General features: G+C 35.7%; 1 protein-coding gene across 1 annotated transcript; it reads left to right on the forward strand.

The window, feature by feature from the left end:
• Positions 1-404: 404 nt before the first annotated feature.
• On the forward strand, positions 405-21,411 carry LOC127067935 (lateral signaling target protein 2 homolog). Its single transcript, XM_051003397.1, has 6 exons — positions 405-556; positions 11,030-11,452; positions 11,551-11,907; positions 12,061-14,408; positions 14,492-14,781; positions 14,882-21,411. Exons 1-6 carry the CDS (start codon positions 521-523, stop codon positions 15,160-15,162), a joined length of 3,735 nt encoding a protein of 1,244 aa, XP_050859354.1. The 5' UTR covers positions 405-520; the 3' UTR covers positions 15,163-21,411.
• The last annotated feature ends 113 nt before the right edge of the window (positions 21,412-21,524 follow it).

The following is a 21,524-nucleotide window of genomic DNA, read 5'->3' on the forward strand; positions in this document are numbered from 1 at the left end:
TTCCGCGGTCAGTCATCATCGGTCTCATGGACGTGCGATTACTCTTTTCGGATATGTGAGTGTTTCTCGTGCGCAAGGCGAAGAGGAGGAGGTGAGAGAGACAGAGCGAGAAAGAAAGAAAGAAAGAAAGAAAGAGAGAGAGAGAGTGAGTGAGTGAAAGATCGTTCGATGGTTGTTCGGCCGTTCGAAGTATCGCGAAAGGAAGGCTCCTCGTATTTCTGCATCTGTTCGTCGTATCTACCTCGTAGCAGTTAATAGCAGCAGTAGTAACAGCAGTAACAGCAGCAGCAGCAGTAGTAGCAGTGGTAGCAGTAGTAGCAACAGCGACCTTCGTGCCAGCTGAAAAGAGAAAAATTTGGCTATGCTCGCTGTGGAGATTGACTTGAAATCAGGATACGCACCGACTACAACGACGACGGTGACGACGAAGAAGACGAGGAGGACGACGACGACGACGACGACGACGACGACGACGATTCGTCCGTGATAACGGCAGACATTGTCGCGATTTCGATGCGCGATGGAGTCCATAAGAAAGTGGTTTTACAGGCCTAAGGTGAGTTCTGTCTATATACATCGTGTTCTGCTTCCTTTACATTTTCTTCTCTCTTTCTTTCTCTCTTGCATCGTTACGTGTTCTCTCTCTCTCTCTCTCCCCCTCTGCTTTTTTATCTCACCTTTTTGTTCATACTAAATAGAGGCCATCCGTTTGTATCTGCAACTTGCATGTTTTTTAGAATTAATCGAACGTATGCGTTCTCTCATATACATACATACATACATACATACATACGTACGTACGTCTCTTCTTCCTCTCTTTACCACCTGCATGCTGTTGCCACCTGTTTTACTAAATTTCTCACGTTGTCGAAGCCCACCACCCTTCTCTTACTTTGTCCAACTCGATCAAAGATCTCTCTCTCTCTCTCTCTCTCTTTCTCCCACTTCTTTACTTCATCGACTCGTAAACGTATTTTAATTCGATCTCTTCCTTCTGGGACAAAAAAAGAAAGAGATTGGTGATTGGTAAAAAGGTTGTTGGAGTGTCCTCCTTTTTGTTTACATATCAGAGGAACGCTAGCGTTATTACGAACGTGAGTGAGATCACGTCCCTAGACAAGTAGAAAAAGAGGAACAGAGAGAGATAGAAAGAGAGAGAAAGAGAGTAGTGAGTGACTGAGTACGCGCACGAGAGAGATAGATAGATAGATAGATAGATAGATAGATAGATAGATAGAAAGAGATAGAGAGAGAGAGAGAGAGAGAGAGAAGCAGGAAACTCGTAGAGAGGAAGAGGAAAGGAGAGAATTAAGGTCGGTTTCTCAAAGGACGAGAACGAAGAAATTTGTGGAAAACGTTTACTCGGGATGTTACACAACATGGTGGAAGAGAGAAACCCGAGGAATAAGAGAAGAAGAAGAAGAAGAAGAAGGAGAAGAGGAGAAGGAAGAGAAAGAGGAGGGTCGTAGCGTCTTTTTAACGTATGTGTGCGTTATATCTATGTGTATATACGTCTATGTGTATATGCGTCTTGTCACTCGATATCTCTTCGGCCGTGTCGAGGTTACGCGGCAGGTGAAAGAGTCCGCTTAACGCAGAACCAACCAAGTTACGATCGGTTTCTTCGTCATTTTCAACGGGAACGAAGCAACGATCGTAACGAAGCGAGCCTTTCGACCTATGTCATTTCCGTCTACTTCGAGTTACGCGCATACATCTTTATAATATATATATGCACATACACCTTTATAAAATATACGTATATACACCTTTATAACGTAACACATACATTAAATTTACGTATATATCCGTAAAAAAATCAGTTTTACGCTCGACGATTTCGTTGATTCAATCATCCTTCATAGAACGCGTTTTAATATATTTCTAAAGAATAGCTGTGTAATTATTGGGACGAGATTAAATCGAAGATCCTCTTTTTCGTTTTCTTTTCTTTTTCTTTTTCTTTTCTTTTTTTTCCTCGCGCGATAAGTTTCTAATCGTTTCGTTATAAGATTCGATCAAGTTAGGAAAGGAACTATGATTTCATTGACATCAAATTGTACGCAGATGCGTTCCTTCTTCGTTGCCCAGTCATTGTGCCAAGTCGTTACGATCACGTACTTTTCAGATACCGCTTCGATGAATGTCAGGGTATATATAATGGATGATAAAAGTTATAAAAAGAAAGTGCAATCTATCGTAATTAAAATTGTAAGCTTGTGAAAAACTTTTGTTAGCTGGCTCGAAGTTATTTTTATTTTTTCTTTCTTTCTTTCTTTCTTTCTTTTTTTTTTTCTTGTAATACATGTTGGAAAATGAATTTCGGTAAAAAAACGTTGATAGATTGGTATAATTTAATAAATGTTGCAGGTGGATAATGGCGGGAAATCCCAGCTGACATCGCGCTGTAAAATAATTCGTTGAAAAAAGATCATGCAAAAGGATGATCTTTCTTTCTCTCTTTCTTGCACGTTACTTACTTACTTCTTCGTCTTTCTTTCTTCTCATTTATCTTTTTATTACGACTTTAGCGAGCAAGATTTCCAAGGTATTTCTCGTACGTCGACGAGCCTAACTCGTCACATTCCTCGTATTTACCTCCTGTTTTGGTACACTTGCTTCTGTTACGCTTACTCATTCGTTGGCATTCGTTGTTTCCCGCCGATTGCATCTTAATATCTAGTTATTACTCGTTATAGCTTCCTTAAATTAAATATGACGTCATAACGATTAGTCGATCGAGAATACAGCGAATTCGATTCGACTTTTTTTTATTATTTTTTTTATTATTTTAATGAACTTCGAATTCGAATATTTTTTCACGAAATTTCAGTTTTGAGAAAGATAGACGGATAAGTACAGACAGACAGACAGAGAGAGAGGGAGAGAGAGAATTTCCAGCATCTCGTTAACTCAGTTTTAATTAACGTAAAATCCTTATGACAAAAAATATTCCTGATTATATGCACGTCGATCAAAATTCTCGTAAATTCGCGTTCGTGTCGTTCATGTCGGCGCTCGATTTCATGATACGTAGAACTTTGTTTATATCTATTGTACGATAATTAAATGCCGTGTTTTCCTTGTAATTAATACATAACGATAGCAGACACTCATCACGTAGCAAGCCTCCTCCTCCTCCTCCTCCTCCTACTCCTCCTCTTCGACGCTGTTTCCCAAACACGCGTGCGTTTCGAACGATGTCGGAAAGTTAGCGAATGACTTTTCTCTTTTGTCACACTCTTTGTGTAAACACGTTAGATTTTCTATTTCGATGGTGTTCAACTCGAAACACACGTGTGCCTAACATACGGAATAGAACTATCTCTACGTGATGAGAAAAGTTAACGCGCGTCGATTATTTCGAATAGACGCGCGTGAAATTTTCGTCGGCCTTTTTCGATATCTCGAAAACGCGCGTCGATCATTTTGAAAAAAAAATTGCGCGTGTGAATTCTCTCCATTTTCTTTTCTCGATATCTCGAAAGCTTCGACTTGGCGGCCAATTGAAAAATATATGTATCTCTTAGTTGGTTCGTTTCTTTTAGTTATATCGAGAGAACAATGACGACGGTATGATCGTGTGAAATCTTTTATTAAACGAAAAAAGAACGAAAAAAAAGAAAAGAAAAAATAAAGGATTGATAACTCTCACGATAACGGTTGCGGTCTGTGGTTTCATCCTGTAAAGAAAGCGATCATCCTTTTATAGAAAACGCGTGAATACGAAGAATTACGAGAATTACAGGAAACAATAGATTACGGTACGAGTAATCCCTGCTTTTTTCCCCCTTTTTCCTTTTTTTTTTTTTTTCTCGAAATTAGACGAACGCGCTTAGTTTTTGAAGAATTTTAATTGAGTCATATATTCAATATAATCGTTATCTAATATTTGGAAGTTTTATCTGTGCTAGTAGTGTCACACATTTTATAAATTTAAACGCGTTGACACGCGTTATCATTGTAATTATGAACGTAACTAATATCGTGTAAAAATGATTTTCCGATGATTCTCCTTGCGGCCTGGAAAATTATCATGCTCGACAGATGAGAGAGAGAGAGAGGGAGAGAGAAAGAGAGGCTTTAATTAAAAAAGCCAACGCACAGGAGGGAGAAAAAGAGAGAGAGAGAGAGAGAGAGAGAGAGAGAGAGAAAGGAGAAGGGGGAGAGAAAGAGAGAGATAGATAGATAGAAGAGAGAGTTTAGGGTGGGAGGTAGTACGTCACGCTAAGTGGATCACTAGCTATGAGCATATGAATGAGGAAAAGAGAAAAGGAGAGGGGATTGACGCAGGGGTGAGCATTCGATTACAACACGAGTGTGAGTACGAGAGTACAGTCTACGTTCTACGAGTAACCATGACGCGTATAAGGGTGACTCAAGAAAGAGGGGTCGGTGGAGAAGGGGTGTACATAAATGTGTATGTATATATAAATGTATGTATGTATGTATATAGTTACATATGTGTATCTACATATTGACGTTGAGGGTTAGAAAGGGTCAACGATATTGGGGATGACTCATTTGCACGGAACGACTTTATTATCCGAGCCCATCTACGTCCAACGATCCTAAAAAGTCGTCTGTTCTTTTTTTTTTTTCTTCTTTTTCTTCTTCTTCTTCTTCTTCTTTTTCTTCCTCTTCGTTTTTTAATCTTCTCTTTTCTCTCCTTTTTTTTTTTATCTTACACTTACGTCCCCCACATTTTTATCCTTTGTCTAGAAATACAGGACGTTTAAACGTCGAGATAAATTTTTATTTTCCTTTCTAATGTAACTTCTATTGTGTGTAGTATATATTGTAAAAGATATCGTAGCAAATCGATAAGTCGATTTTTATCGAAAAGGAAGCTTTCGTCGAGGGTCCTTCGTCTTTTTTTATCGTTCTTTTCACTTTTTACATTCATGAATATGATCTAGTGGAGAAAGAGCAAAAGAAATAGAGAGGAAGAGAGAGCATACGAAGAAACATGTGTATCGAACAAGCTTCTTGTTTTCTTCGTGGCGTACGCAAGCTCGAGGACGGCGACGACGAAGGTCATAAAAGCAACGTGCTTATTCTCTTATATACATACGTATATACATTTATGTATATATTTACACACATCGTTGTTGACAATGCGTACTCGTTTAAAAAATTAAACGACCGATAAAAGAGAGACCGTGACTTTTCAATCTTATGTATATGCGTATTCTTTCTCTTTCTCTTTCTCTTTCTCACATACACAAGCATGTGCGCGTACGCATACGCATACATACACATATAATATGTTAAAAAAGTTTATAGACACTTTTATTGAATATTTAACATGGCTACGTTTTTTATTTCCTAAACATTATTTATAATTCCATTTTTCTACTCGTAAGAGTATGCGATTCCAAAACGACTCTATCGTTTTCCTTTAATATTTGTTTTCTAATCGCGCCGATGTCGACAGTGTAAATTTCTGTTAATAGAAAATCATTCTAGATAATAAGAAAGAGAGAGAGAGAGAGAGAGAGAGAGAGAGAGAGAGAGAGAGAGAGAGAGAGAGAGAGAGAGAGAGAGAGGGTTAAAAAGAAAACGTACGATTAAATCGTAGTCTCTTCCCGTCACGTTTCTTCTAATCGACAACTTTGACACGCATCGATACGAGCGAGTACATGCAAGTCTTCTTTTATTTCTTTAGTCTCTTCCTTTTTTTTTTATTTTCTTTTTCATATTTTTTTTCGAAAATAAAATGATCTTTCTCTTTCGATGTATATCGATGCCTATATTTGTGAAGTTATATTGCCCTTATTTCTTTTCACCGATTTCCCTGACAATTTTCTATCGTCGACGTTTAAGAGAATAATTTGCATGGTATTTTAACATACCACGCGAGTTCTGTGTCGAGTTCTCGCGAAATTGCGTTCGCTTTCGCGTGTAGTTATGCGAAAAATTACGAAGCACACGCTCGCGACTTCATTGTCATCGTCATCATCATCATCATCATCATCGTCGTCGTCGTCGTCTTCGTCGTCGTCGTCGTTGTCGTTGTCGTGTCAATACTATTCGTTGCTTTAAATTCTGATTCCCGTACGACGCAACAGGAAGGAATTGCTTATATTCGTAGCTTTTGTTAAAATGTCTTCCATTACGTCACGCGATCGTTCTTTCGTTACACGTTTAGTTTTATTACTTCCTTGTACGCTTTCGAACCTTTACAGAGAAAATACGAAGCTCTCTCATCGTGTCAATTTTCAAGAAAATTTAAAGGAAACGAAGGATAGATTTCTCTTTCGTTTTTTTTCCCCCTTATAAAAATCGACTTTTATTTCTTTAGTTATTATGACTGGTGATCTTGACTCTGTTTATTTGGAATGATCTTTGATGTAGATACATATTTGGTTAGTTTTGGAAGATCATGGTCGATTTTTAGTTCGCGTGTTATAATGCATTTGTACCGAGAATGTACATGCATATAACAGAGCGAGAGAGAGAGAGAGAGAGAGAGAGAGAGAGAGAGAGAGAGAGAGAGAGAGAGAGAGAGAGAGAGAGAGAGAGAGAGAGAGAGAGAGAGAGCATACGAGTTGAGGAGAGTGGTGTGCCAGTGATTCTGGTATTTCTCGTGACCTAGATACGAGCGATTCGAGGAAGGGTACATAATCTCGCATAATGGAGTAAGATTATTACCATTGTCATCGTTCTTATTACCAGCTTCGATTTGTATGTATATCGTCACAAATTGCAATGACCTGGCTAATCTCTTTCCGTTTTATAGTATTATCATCCCAATTATAATCAATATCCATCTCTGATATTATCTTCGAAATATAACAGAAATGATTTGATTAGCTGGTTTCATAATGAAATTTTATTTATAAATTGTTATCATTTCTAGGAATAATTATTTAATTTTCAGAAAGAGATTTTTTTCTCGACAGCGAATGTTCGATGAAAATCGATTGATCACTCTTTCATAAGTAACGTTCAATGTTGAATTAGATTGAAACCGACTAATCGTTTCCGGTTATCTCTCGTTAACCGCATCGTACAGAGAACGCTGCAAATATCACCAACAACGTGGTGGTTGGTTCGGATACCTATACGTGTAGGTTGTTTCCGTTGAATAAATAAATGCACGTGAATTAACTTTGGCAACGTAATTTTACATAGTGTTTACTACAAAGACTTCGCTTTATACATATATATATATATCGATGATATTACGAATATCATATGTATATTATGTACATATATATATTGTATGTCGTACGATTATGAGAGATATGACATCTTAAAAAACTTAAACTTGTGAACTCGAACTTCATTCGTTTTTTGAGAAGAGAGATAAAGAAGAGAAGATTGACTACAGAAGAAAGTAAAATATGTAGAAAAGTTAGAGAAAATTAATTAAATGTTTATTGTGAAACGTACGATTTCTTAGATGAAATATAAGTGTACGACGAGATTGCAATAATTAATATTAATGAACGATTCGACCGTTGAATCTGTTTTATTTTTTCTGTCTTTTATTTTTTTATCTAAACGAGTAAATAAATTCTCTCTAAGCTTATTTTCGGATGAAATACGTTGAACTACAAAAGGAGTAAATATTTCGTTGAATTCTATTCGAGCCATTTGGTTAGCGAATCACGCGTTATCGCTCGACAGCGTCTCGTTACATGCGCTTATCCGATACGCGATATAATACAATTAAAATCCTTATCAGATAATTTTGCGAGCAGTACTGAAAAACACAAGAATATATATATATATATGTGTGCATATCTTTTACTTATTCACGTCGTTTATTTTTTTTTTTTGTACTAGAGAAAGGTTAAAGAAGAAAAAGAAAGAAGTTGTGCGTGTAAACAGTCGATTTTATCAACGCTTAGTCATATCGAATAATATATTAGAATCAAAAATACACGATCGATAGTTTTAACGATGAAGGACATACATATTTAATTTTGTTTATTGGAATGAAATTTTTCCTTTGCTATCATTTCAACATATACATGTAGACACATATGTACAGTAGAGACAGACGTGAATGTACAATGACGAAAAAGAAAGAAGAGAGTAGATTCATCGAGATGACAGACGAATGAAACACATGGCTGGAAGGAGTAACGCTGTATTTAACATACAGGCAAATATGCGATAAGAAAGTTGATAAAACGAATCGATTGAAATCTTGAAGAGTAGAGGAATATACGAGTCGTGTTCTATCGCGTTAGAAGATAAAAATCGATGATTATTTTTTAATCCTTTTTTTTTTCTCTTCTTTTCTTTTTTTTGTTTTTTTCAATTTCGATTTTCCTTGTCTTATCTCGAATGAATTTTATTTAATTATCGGTATAAACGTTAATAACAGAAATGTATCTAGAGATATATCTAGAGATGTAAACAGCTACTAGACAGGAGCGGAAGTTATTGCGACGATTCCCTCCTCTTCTCATCCCTACACGAACATCATTCCACTCCCAACTCTTTTTTTTTTGTTTTCTTTTTGTGTTAAATACGATCTCAATTTTGGAGGTAAACAAGAAAACAACTTCATTATATAAAATATTTTACGAACATCAGTTCTTTCGACTTTTTTGAGACTCTTCTGGTATTGACAGTGCTCAGAGCACGTGCTCTACTACGCCCCACCTTAAATACGCCTCTATTTAATTTAGACTTATTTATCTATGATATATGACGATATGCATATTATCGTTTTAATCATATTTTCTCTTTCGATTAATTTTCGTGAAGATTTCCATCACAGTCAATGTCTACACGTTTATCTGATAACGTATTTAACTAATCTTGTCTTAATAAGCTTGGTCTAAAGGCCGATCGAAGATATATACACAAGTTGAACATAAATAACAAAGACGATAGTTCGAAGAACATACTTTAAACGAGACACGAACGTGTAAATTTATGATACTGTCTACGTACGTAGGAGAGCTATCGTAAGAATCTACTGTAATATCGATCTAAACGATGACGTCATGAGGGGTGGCTGCGTGCCAGAAAAAGAAAGAAGAATAAAAAGAAAAATAAGTAGAAGAAGAAGAAGCTAGGGACACAGACAAATGGATATTGACAAATTTCTTATTTACATTATATCTCTAACTCGATCATGTCAATCAGAAAACAAACAATATTATTTAATAATGGACTTACAATCATGTTTTGCATTAGCCATTATTAGATCAATTAATCAATCAATGTATTACTGTTAAACAGTTATATAAGAAGAATTGTGTTGGAGTATATAGACGTCTTTCTTCAATGCTATCGTAAAGTCATGTAGTCGCAATAACATACATTTCTCAGTCGTCTTCGTCGTTGTATTCAAGAAAGAATAACACAAAAGTATATAAATTTTATTCGAGAAGAAAGATTGTTATGTGAATCAGTGATTATGCAAATGGCCTGATCGTGTCATTTTTGGAATATTAAAAAAAAATTTTTTGTTTGTCATACGCTACTGTTAAAATAATTTAGATTATATAAAAGAGATTTTTTCTTTTCTTTTTTTTTTTTTCCAAGAGTAGATATACTTACTTTTTCTGTGCCTGTCATTACAGAAAAATAATTTTTAAATAATTTCTAAAGATTTAGAAAAAAAGTAGGACCTCTTTATTATTATTATTATTATTATTATTATTATTATTATTATTATTATTATTATTATTATTATTATTTTTCTTTTTTATATTGCAATTTTCCAAACTCTTTGCGAAACTTTTTTCCTTCTTCGCAATTTAATAATCTGCCAAAAAAAGCAAAAAAAAGGATTAATTATCTTCGATAAAACTTTTTAGTTAAAGCGTCGACCAACAGTCCTGGCTTAGCGTAATAAAAAGACTAGAAACTGGCGACACGCTTTCTAAGCCTCGTTCTCAGATATTGCTTTTGAAACTTTAGAAAGAGGGGAGAGGGGGCCCACGCAAACGATTAGAATTAGGGAACAAAGGGAATTATTCAGAAGCGTCTCGATATTTTTCTATCATATATTTTTTTCTGGACATCACATCACTAAGTCGAAACTGTTTGTGAAATTTTTCGATTCTTAGATCTTTAAAAAGAAAAACGAAGATGTTTATGGAATCGAAAAGAAATTATTACGGCAAGAATTTGTCTACCGTTAAAAGCCATGGTTGTTTCTCTTCGAGCCAATATTCCGATTAATGTCGAACGAGCATGAGCTCAATTTAAAATGAATTTTACGCTAGTCAATCCATCGAACGAGTTACTTGGTCGAGCCGTCGTTAAATGGAATGCAAGTGTAATCGATTGTCGAGAAGCCTGTTTCGGTACACGAGCTTCATGTTTTACCACGTCAACTTATCTTCTTCTATTTCAATATTTGTTCTAGCAAACATAACTTGTTATGATTTTTCGTTCCGACTTGTTTTATTCTCTCACTCTCTTTCTCTCTTTCTTTGCTTCTCTTTCTTTGCTTCTCTTTCTTCCTCTCTTTCTCTCTCTCTCTCTCTCTCTCCCTCTCTCTCTCTCTCTCTCTCTCTTTCTATCTCTCTCGTTACATTATTGTACGTGTAAAAGAAACATGAAATATTCGAAAGTTTCTGCAACGAAGCTGAGTTGCATCTCGAACTTTCAATCATGCTTGGAATGAAAGAGAGCAAAGGGCAATTCAGTCTATAAATTGTATCGTTCGAATCGCCTTTTCTGTCGATGCCATCGACGGGTCGAAGGAGTTTCGAATAGCGAGTAATCACGCGGGTAATAACAAGGGTTAGAAGAAATTATTTTTTATCGCCACATTCGTTAATGATTACCCTATGTGTATGAGATAGATCTTTAAATAATAGAGTAAGAGAGTCAATCGACGAAATTGTCCTTTTGAATTTTGCCGCTTTTACGTACAACGCCATCTGGTTCTTGCGGCGGGATTTTTAAGTGATGTTAATTATTTAAAAATACTGCCTTTGATCTTGCGACTTATTATTAATATCAGACACCACTTTGATTCTTCTTATTAAATATGATAGATACGTAATGCTTTTTCTTCTTTTTCTTTTGTTTGTATTGTTTCGATTAGAGAGACGATACCAGTTTATTGGCTCAGTTCTTTTACGCCGATGAATCCCTAAACGCAATTGCCTGTGAGCTGGATTCTTTCGATGGACGTCAGGAGCCGGAAAGATGTACCACTTTGGTGAATCAGCTGCGACATTGTCAGGACAAGGTCTTGACGATATGTAATCAGATTATGGACGATCTGATACCAGACAGTAGAGCTAATCGGGACTTTAGAGTAAAATTCCCGGATGACGTGATGCAGGAAAATCTAGCTGGGCAACTGTGGTTCGGTGCTGAATGTTTGGCTGCTGGATCGTCTATCATGAACAGAGAATCTGAGAGCTCTGCTATGAGGCCGTTAGCAACGGCACTCACGAAATCGTTGGAGATCGTGAGAAATTTGCTTAGAGAGCATGCGTTGAAAGGCCACATGAATTTAAAGGTACCGTTGGAAGGAACGAAAAAGATTTCTTCCTTTTTCTTTTTTCTTTCTCCTCGAAGGAATAATTTGATCACGCTCTGTAATTGTTTTCTTTTCAGTATCTTTCTCAAACTCAAAATCCTTTGGAACCATCTTTAGAGAAGCTGATCGAATCGTTAAAGATTTTCGATCGGCTCTTCGCTGACTTTGAGCTTTGTTACGTTGGCGCTATGGTACCGGTCAAGTCCACGAAGGAATACGAGCAGCAGGAGCTCGTTTGCGTTTTATTTTCCGAGACTTTGCAAAGAGCCCTCGAACGAGGTTTGCTGAGTCAAGCAGACGTGGATAATTACGAACCTGCTTTGATGTTCACTATACCACGTTTGGCCATTGTATCCGGCTTGTTGGCCCCACCTGGAGGTCCCTTGTGCCTGAATTCTCCTGATACTATCAGCGAAATGTTCAGGCCATTCAGGGTAGGCTTGTTAATCCATTTATACGGAGTAATTATCTAATTGAAATACGAAGAGTTGATACGAACGTATCTTCCTTTTTGAAATACATACTCGTGTAAATGTAAGTCGATAAGTGTTTAATAATTAACATGATCGTGTTACTTTTCCATGTAGACTCTTCTCTTGAAGATAAGAGAACTACTTTGGACTCTGAACAATCGTGAACTTTATATGCTGGAGAAGTTATTGTGCTCGAACGAAGAACCCTCGGGTCCTATCAGCCAGTCGACAAAATCCACGTGTCAGGACTTACCCGATCTCGAGGAATTCGTTCACAATTTTTATACCGGTTATCCTAATTGTAAAGACTTCATTGTAGATTTCTATACCGTAACGAGAAACACGGGGAATAATATGGACGAGGTGGCGAACGACGCGGTCCAAGCGTTGGACGACGAGAACAAAGAAAGATCGGCGGAAAGGAGATCGAAGAAGGATCGCGAGAGGAATCAGAGAGAGACGAGAAGTAACGAGGAAAATGGGCCCAAGGACTTAAATAACATATCCATAGAAGGATGTGATAACGTTGTAGTTCGTAACGATAATAACGCGAAGGTACAGGATAGTAGTGAGAGGGAGAGTGTTCGAGAAGATGTGCGTTGTGACATAGTACAAAGTAATAGTTCGAAAGAGAAAAAGCAACAGGCGTGTAATCGCGATTCTTGTCCCGTAAAGCAGGTATCGAGCGAGAACGGTAATAAAGAAGAAATTCAGAATGTCAGGGAGGAAGGTGTAGTAGTAGTCGAGGACGGTATTTTTAGTACCGTGGAAAGTACGAGCGAGATCAATAGGCAGGAGGAAAACTTCCTCACTCCTGACATTTCTCAAATGCTCGCTGACTCGGAAAACGTAGAGATTCTTCAAAGTCAGTACCTACTCAATCAGGTCTCTCACGAGAACAATGTAACGGGTGAAAGCGTGCATATTCAAAATTCTCTGCCGGATCTGGACTCGAAGAAACTCATCTCCGAGGCAAACAAGACTCTCTCGAATCTTTTGTTGGACGGTGAATGTCAGAACGAGATCTCCGAGCAAACGGATTCGGGAATATGCACGGTCATATCCTCGGAGAACACGAGCTTGTACGATAAAAGTCCCGAGGAGAAGAAAACTTTCGCCAATGAGATTCAGGACGACGAGCGTGCTTTAGAAGACGACACGCAGGAGAACAACAGCTACTCCTGCTCGAACATAAGCTCGCCGAAAAGAAAGAATTCGAACATGTCCGAAAGTTCTTGCGTGTGCGGTATAAGAGCTTCGAAAACCATCGCGCCTTTGGATCATCCGATAGACGTGACTCCTTTGAGTTCGGGAAACAACGACTCTAGTAAAAACATTCCAAGGATTTCGTCAAATTTCGATGGCACCAACGAGGAGTTCGTTGGTTTGGCTTATGGTAATGGGCACCTGCCGCTCTGCGACTCCAATCAGACCAGCTTTCAATTGAATTATTCCGAAAATTGGGAGAATCTCAATTTGAATATAGACGCGTCGACCTCGAGGAAGGAATTCTGGAGCGATCTCAAGTGCGAGAACTGCCCGTCTACGTCACAGAATATCGAAAAAATAGGAAATAAGATAGAGAGATACGCGCAGGAAAAGGTCGTTGCTAGGAAAGTCCGAGAGGACAATAAGCAAAGACGACGTCATCAGCGGAAGCACGACAAAGGCCTTCACAAATGTCAGCAGGTTACGAGAAGTAATCACTGTGTTCAGTCGACCCCGAGCACTGAAAGTTCAAGGTCAAACTCGATAGACAGGTGTTTGAATCCACGATTGACCAACTTCGGTGCGAGCTTGCATCCGAGCCAAAACACAAGACAGATGCCAAACTTCGGTAGTCACAGCCCGCACGCGAGTCCAAGGCTTCAACATTTCGAGTCGCGTGACAGCTCGAGACAACGAAATTATAACTTATCGAAGTCGACGAGAAATTGTTCGCCACAGAGTAGAAAGCTTTTGGATCACAGAAGATCTAGGTCCGAGCAGATAGCTCGCATGAAGCGAAAGGACTTTGAGAAACGTGACAGGTATGAAAGACTGAGTTATCGATCCGAACAAACCAAGAGGAAACTTGGAAATAGGAGTCCTAACGACCTGTTGAACGACGGTTTAGGGCCTAGAACGGACAAGAGCGGTCTGGTGACGGAAACGATATCTCCTGTTACGTCACCAAATACATGTTATAGGCTCGAGAATACAAGAGACAATAATTTACAAAGGCCTCCACGTACCACGAGACTGGTGAATCCTTCAGCGGTCACAGGAACGCAATCTTTCAATTCGGAACAGTCGCAGAAAACAACAGAGGCCGTTGGTTCGAGTTCTAGTTGTTCAAGTTGTTGCGACTCCAGTTCGGAAACTAGCGAGTTTCAAAGCGATTGTCAGGACGACGAGGAGATAGCTTTAGCGATGCAGGCTGCTGAGATCGCGAATAGAAATCAGATTAGAGCGAAATTTAGGTAAGAACGTTGTTCTTATTCGATCCACATCTCGCGTGGAAATTTCAACAGACTTTTCTAATGGATTTTCAAATCACGATTAGGTCCTCGGAAGATCTCGTCCATCGCTTGTTCGTCTGTATAGCCGGCGTAGCCGATCAACTACAAACAAACTTTGCTTCGGACCTTCGGAATATCCTGAAGTGCGTCTTTCTTATGAATAGTAGTCAAACGGTAGAGGACGAAGAGCCAAAGCAAGAATGTTTGGTGTCGGCCAGTAGTCAGCCAGCTGTCGTTACGAATCACACGTTAGGCACGAGTAGCAATCACGATCGGCAGAACTCGTTGCAGGAGTACGAGGACGAAGAGGAGAACGCTCCTGCGAACGAACAAAGTAGAAATTACATTATACGTATTTATTAGAAGAAATATCATGTTCCTATATTTTGTCTATTGATTTTCATTTGTTATCTTGTGTATTGCTTTATTTGTAGCTTCCCCGGCAATGGAACGCGGTGAGGAATGCGTCGAAAGAGCACCTGCGTGGGTGCCAGACAACGATGCACCTAGGTGCATGGCTTGTCAAGCAGGATTTACTGTCGTACGGCGTAGACATCATTGTAGAAACTGTGGTAAAGTGTTTTGCGGTCGTTGTAGCAGCAACAATGTTCCTTTACCACGTTACGGGCATACCAAGCCTGTCAGAGTCTGCAATAGATGTTTCCTTTACCAGGTGACGCCGTTTACCGTTTCTCAAGTCACACCCACCAGTTGAATAGATTACATCTCTAACGATTTTCGAATTTAATTATCGATCGTAATAAATTTTACGCTTTTCTTATAGGACACGACAAACGTATTTCAAAACGACAAATTATTGCTTCTTCGTTTGTTCTTTTTATTTTCAACTTTTACTGGGAACAGTTTATATATTTTTGTTTGTTTGTTTGTCTGTTTGTTTCTTTCTTTCTTCTTCTTCTTCTTCTTCTTCTTTTTTTACTTTTTATTTTTTACCGTGTCAACGACGTGTTCCGCGAACGTTCATGTCAAACGTGTTAATGAGTCTGGTAATTTCGTGTCTCCGATCTTTGAGATTAATCGACGGTTTTAAGAATAACATTCTATGAAAAATGTTTGCTTCTCTACGTACATATGTCGATCGATCGAAGTCGGAGAACTGAGTTATTACTAGATATGCTATTAACGTATATATGCTCAAATCGTACACTCGATAATGGCGCAAATTCCATTAATACCTCTCATTAATAATAGTAAGAATATATAATAATAATAATCGCCTTTATATCTTTCAATCGACCTGCCGTAATAACTTCTATGACCCAGAGCCGCAAATAGAATCGTTTCAGTGTAATCTCAGTTGCACGTAAAATGATAGTCTTATATTTGCGTATAATTTTGATTAAAAAATAAAAAAAAAAAGAATAAAAAAAAATTAAAAAAAAGGATAAAGAAAAAAACAAGAAAAAAAGAAAAGAGGAGAGGAAAAAAAGAAAGGAGAAATAGGAAAAGAATTGTTACTATATATTCTATTTTTTTTTCTTTTTTTTTTTTTTTTTTTTGTACAGCAACATATAATCGTTTTATTACTTATTTTTGTTTTTATTTTTTCGTAGAATTTTATTATCACTTATAAAGATGTTTTTATTTGTTATAGAATGTAGGAAATGGGGCTGAAACGCGTTTTATACAAATTTTCTTATATTTTTCCTTATACAACAAATTTATCAATATATGTAAAAAAAAAAAAAAAACAAATTGTGTATATTTCATAACGTGAAAATATGCAGTGTGTAGTGAAACACAACGTGTTCCTGCATTCTATCGCCTGCTTCGTTTTATTTTTTCAAGATATCTTTTTAATTACAAGAGGAACCATTTTGTTATTTGCTTTTATCAAAAACATTGGAACTTATGCAACCACTAAAATCTAAGCTAAGTGATGTATCTTCGAGTACGACCTTTGGCAAGTTCGAGGAAAGAAAAGAGAATCGATGGACGTTTAAAAAGCACGTTGTTGCCCGACGATAAACCTATAACCGAGTTCAATTTTCTAACGATTGAACTCACCACGGATTTTACTCGTGCGATTATCTTATTTCGATAGCGAAAACGATCGATCGACCGTATGTGAAATATCAAAATGTAACTCGAACGCGTTATTGTATAGAGAACTTCTTTTTCTTTTTTTTTGTTTTGTTAACGTATAAAAAGAAAACAAAACGATATATGATAAAAAAAAACACACACATACACGCATAGGTATGTGTACACACGCTCTTTAATATCTCATTTCAATTAAGTCAAGATCAAATGGGATACACGTTTATATAAACTTTTTTTTCATTATTTTGGTGCATCCTGTCTCGTCCGCGCTATAAAGTGCGTCCCATATGTTACAAAATACCCTGTATATTTTATTATAGCTACTCGTTCATTTTCTACTGGAAAAAGAGAGAGAGAGAGAGAGAGAACGTATGCGTGTACATATGGAAAATATTTCAGGAACGGAAAGAGAGAGATGCTTATACGCATATACATATATATATATACATATATATTTATCTAATATTATACACGTGTGCGTGCGTGTATATATATATACATACATATATATATGTGTGTGTGTATGTATGTATGTATAATATTAGATAAGAAAAAAGAAAAGCAAGGAGGATGATGCGAATTTTGAATTCAATGCTTATGTACGAATGGCACACGCGTATTGATCGTGCTACGAAATTAGGTGGAAACGCTATACGCAGAAACGTGTATTTGAAAGTTATATACATACACAACTGCGGCATATCCTGCGGCATTTGGCAAAATGGAAAAAAAAGAAATTAAAAAAAGAAAAAAAGGAACTAAAAACGAGAAATAAAAAAAAAACAAATTAGAAGAAATTCGATTAGAAAATGTGTATCATCGGCACATCTTTGCGTCGTTTGTGTGCCAAACATTTGCGGTGACAATAAGTTTCGTTCTCCTTGCATCACTTTTCTAATGATTCTATATACAGAAAAGAGACTTTTTTTTTTTATAGTTGAGTGACTCATAAAAAATAGTTTTTGGGAAAACTCATGTGGAACGTGTGTCATCATCATACTTGTTTGATGCAACGAATCCTAATCAGAATGTATAACAGGCCGATGCAATTCGTTTGTGTATATGTGTTAACGTGGATTATTAAGACCGTTCGAAATATAAAGGTTCATTTATATATTTATGTGCATACGTTTAGTACGATTAATAAGGCACGAACGTTCATTGTAGTCCATGTAAATACGAGATAATCTACCATTTCTTTTTTTTTTTCCTTTCTTTTTTTATTTTTTTGTTGAATCGAACAAAAAAGGAACGGCATACACATACACACAGACAAATCGAAATTTTTAATGTTTCAACAAAAAAGAAATTTTAAAAGAAAATATTTCTTTATTTATAAAATTCTCGTGCGTGTGTACATGCGTACGATTCGTAGAACATTGTAATCACAGTGTTACGTATCCAGTCTTATCAGAAATCTCCTTATCGATAGAACTTTGAAGGAGAACTTTTCGTTATTTTTTTTTTTTATTTTGTAATCGTAAGATTTTCCCATTTTTTTATTAGAATTTATATATATATATATATATATATATATATATATATATATAAAGTATTTTACGATTTAGAAGATGTATCACATCGTTATTCATCATTATTAGTATTATTACTGCCATGATGGATTATTAAGGAAATTTAAAATAATATAGGCATACACAAAGATTTTTCTTCTAATAACGTACTTTCTTTCGCTCTTGATCGATTACTTTCTTGTTAGACGATAAAATATAATAAAATATAACGACGTTTTTAATAATACAATTAAAAACGTGATGCGACGAGGCATGTTATATAATCTATATATATATATAATCTCTATATATATATATATACATATATGTATATAACATGACAGGCGCGCGTTACACGCAATTGTTAAGTAAATTAAATGAGGAGTTATATTGAATTGATAAACTCCTTTACGAATTTCGTCGTCGTAAATGCGTATCGATAACGAACAAAATATATCGTAATCGATAATATGCAAAGTTTGACAATTTTTTGGGGTAAAAGTAATAAGAAATAGAAAGATCGTGTACGTTTTCCTTGTTAGCGATTATTATATTCTTATACTCGTTGTGTAATTGCTTTTAAAATGGCCATGCACTCGACTGTCGGTGACTGGCAGTATTTTTAGATTAAATGGACAAAGGACTAAGATGAAGAATAAAAATAAGAATAAGAAGAAAAAAAGGAGGAAAGAAGAGGAAAGGAAATAGAAAAAAAAGGAAACGAATAACACAGCAGTTCACTGTCAATAATAAAATTCTAATTACGCTGGCATGTTTAGGGCCTATTAGGGGCAGAAAGAGAGAGAGAGAGAGAGAGAGAGAGAGAGAGAGAGAGAGGGATACGATTAAATGATTATACATCTACCATATACATGTACATATACATATATATGTATGTATATGTATATACGTATGGTGTGTGTATGTATATATATATACCATGTAGGAGATTTTTCAGAAGGCTGATATTATTCCTCGTTTATATTTTTTAGCTCCAGCATTCCGATTTTTACGTGAATTTTTTCACTCCGCGTATATGGATAACAACATCCTCGAGAACCAATCAAAATCTCAGTGTTCATCCGTTAGACACGATTTGGCCCTTCCGCATTTGCAAAAGAAAGAAAAAAGAAATCAAGGGAGAAATATAGATATATATAGATATATAATTAGCGTTCTCTTTTAATTCTATTGTCTCGTGAGTAATGATTTTGAGAGCTGAGAAAAATAAAAACTAACAGGACCAAGTTCCTCGTTGAAATTCAATCTGCAGGATTATTGTGAAGTCCGAGAAGGATTATTTTTTTGTATCATTATTGTAAATAATATGCAAATATTTTAATCTCCGTGATATCGTTACTAATCGTATATACTGTACATCCATATTTTAATTTTTTTATTCTTTTATTAAAAAGGATTCCTTTTTTTTTTTTTTTTAGTTTTTTTTCCTCTATTTTATTCTCTTTTATTTCTATTTAATTTTCTTCACTTTTTCTACATTTTTAATATTTTTTATTTCGTCAATCTTTTGTAAGTCCAAAGGAATTTCTTCGTTTTAATTTTTTTTTTTTTTAATTAAAATAATTCTTTTTTATTCTTGTATTCTTTTTTCTTTTTTTTTTTTTTTTCTTAGCTCAGACGAATCTCTAATTTATTGCGAGATAGGAGTCGACAGAGAATTTTGGTAGACGAAGAGAAAAGTAAAGAAAATAAAAAAAAAGAGAAACACATTTTTCATCTTCTAATAAGTATCAACGAAGAAGAAGAAAATTATTCTCGAGCCTGTTAGCGTCTAATCTATCTATATATCCGCTGTCCGATGTGTGTGTGTATATATATAAATATATATATATATATATATATATATATATATATATATATATATATATAATTTTGATTAGACACGAAGAACTTTGTCAAATTATTTGATGGACGTAGCGGATTATCAAGTTATCGTCTAAAGAAAAATGCATATAGCGAGATAATACAGACAAAAAAAGACGATGTTTCTCTCATTCTCTAAACGTGTTGACAAAATGAAAAATAAACAAAAAAAAACAAAATAATAATAATAATAATAATAATAATAATAATAATAATAATAATAATAATAATAATAATAATAAATACTTGAGACGCGCAATGAAACGCGATTGCTTCTAATTAAACATTAGATATCGTACGTAGGTGAAAGAGAAAGAAAGAGAAAAACTGAGGATATAAATTATATTTAGAGGCAAAAAGAAGAAGAAGAAGAAGCAGAAGAAGAAAAAGAAGAAAATAAAAAGAGAAGAAAGAGCGTGGCTTGAACGAAGAATTATTTTTTACATGTATGCACAAATGTAAGATGCCTTGCTCGAGAGACAGACGTCGTGCTTATGAAAATCGACGAAAAATTGTAACAAATATTTGTGTGAATATTTATGTGGCAGAAAAAAATGGAAAAGAAAGATCGATTTTCATTGGCAGATTATTATAATATTGTTGGTTAAGCCTCTCTCCCTCTCCTTCTCTCTTTCTTTCTCTTTGTCATATACAGAAACACATACATACATACATACATACGCACACATAAACAGAGAACACATACATACACACAGCGGAATAAAAATGATCAGGACTTCCCCTGTGCCTAAATATCGTTCGCAGGTTAGAACCTGTGTCGTAGAAAAAACGTGTAAATCGAAAACAACGATGACGATAATGATAATGATAATGATAATGACGACGATGACGATGATGATGATGATGATGATGATGATGATGATGATGATGACGATGATGACGATGACGAGAACAATTGTAAGGTTAATGATCGTTGAAGATGAACAATAAGAGAGATGAAGACAAAAAGAAGAAGATTAGAAAGAAAAAAAAAAAAAAGTAAAAGAAGAGAAAAGAAGCTACAAGATAACAAGATTATCGTGAGAAACGTGATCTGCCAATTAGTTAAGGAATTCAGACTACGAGGAAGACGAGAGTACCTCAGAATTATTTTTATATTATTTGCTCAAATGTATGTGTACTGTAAGATGCGCGAAATGCAACGTTAAGATCGATGACGAAATATCCTACGTCGTCGTAAGGAACAAAGAGAATTTTTTTTTCATGGAGCGACGTTGAAAAAACGATGTCAACGCGTTTGTTGCTTTAAACAAAAAAGAAAGAAAGAAAGAAAGAAAGGAAAGCAACAACAACAAGAGATAGAAAGTATCTATGAAAGAAGAAGAAGAAGAAGAAGGAAAAATAAAAAATAAATGATAGAACGATGTAAGATGTTCTCGATATTGGTCTACAAATATTTTACCAATATTTGAATACGCTCTGGTTTCGGTTATGGATATATTATGATGTGAATGTAAATAAAGTTTGTTATTCGAGGTGTTTAATTAATTTTCTCACGATATTCCTATAAATTATTTTAAGATTTTCGTTGTTTTTTTTATTGATATCGTTGGAGGTTATATTTGATTTTGTTCCATTTTTTGACAGTGATAACTTA

This window comes from Vespula vulgaris, chromosome 12, assembly GCF_905475345.1.
Source record: "Vespula vulgaris chromosome 12, iyVesVulg1.1, whole genome shotgun sequence".
NCBI lineage: Eukaryota > Metazoa > Arthropoda > Insecta > Hymenoptera > Vespidae > Vespula > Vespula vulgaris.

Coding starts and splice junctions, on each gene's coding strand:
- LOC127067935 (XM_051003397.1), top strand. CDS start 521: ATGGAGTCCATAAGAAAGTGGTTTTACAGGCCTAAG. Junction 557..11,029: donor AGTGGTTTTACAGGCCTAAG/GTGAGTTCTGTC, acceptor TGTTTCGATTAG/AGAGACGATACCAGTTTATT. Junction 14,782..14,881: donor CGCTCCTGCGAACGAACAAA/GTAGAAATTACA, acceptor CTTTATTTGTAG/CTTCCCCGGCAATGGAACGC.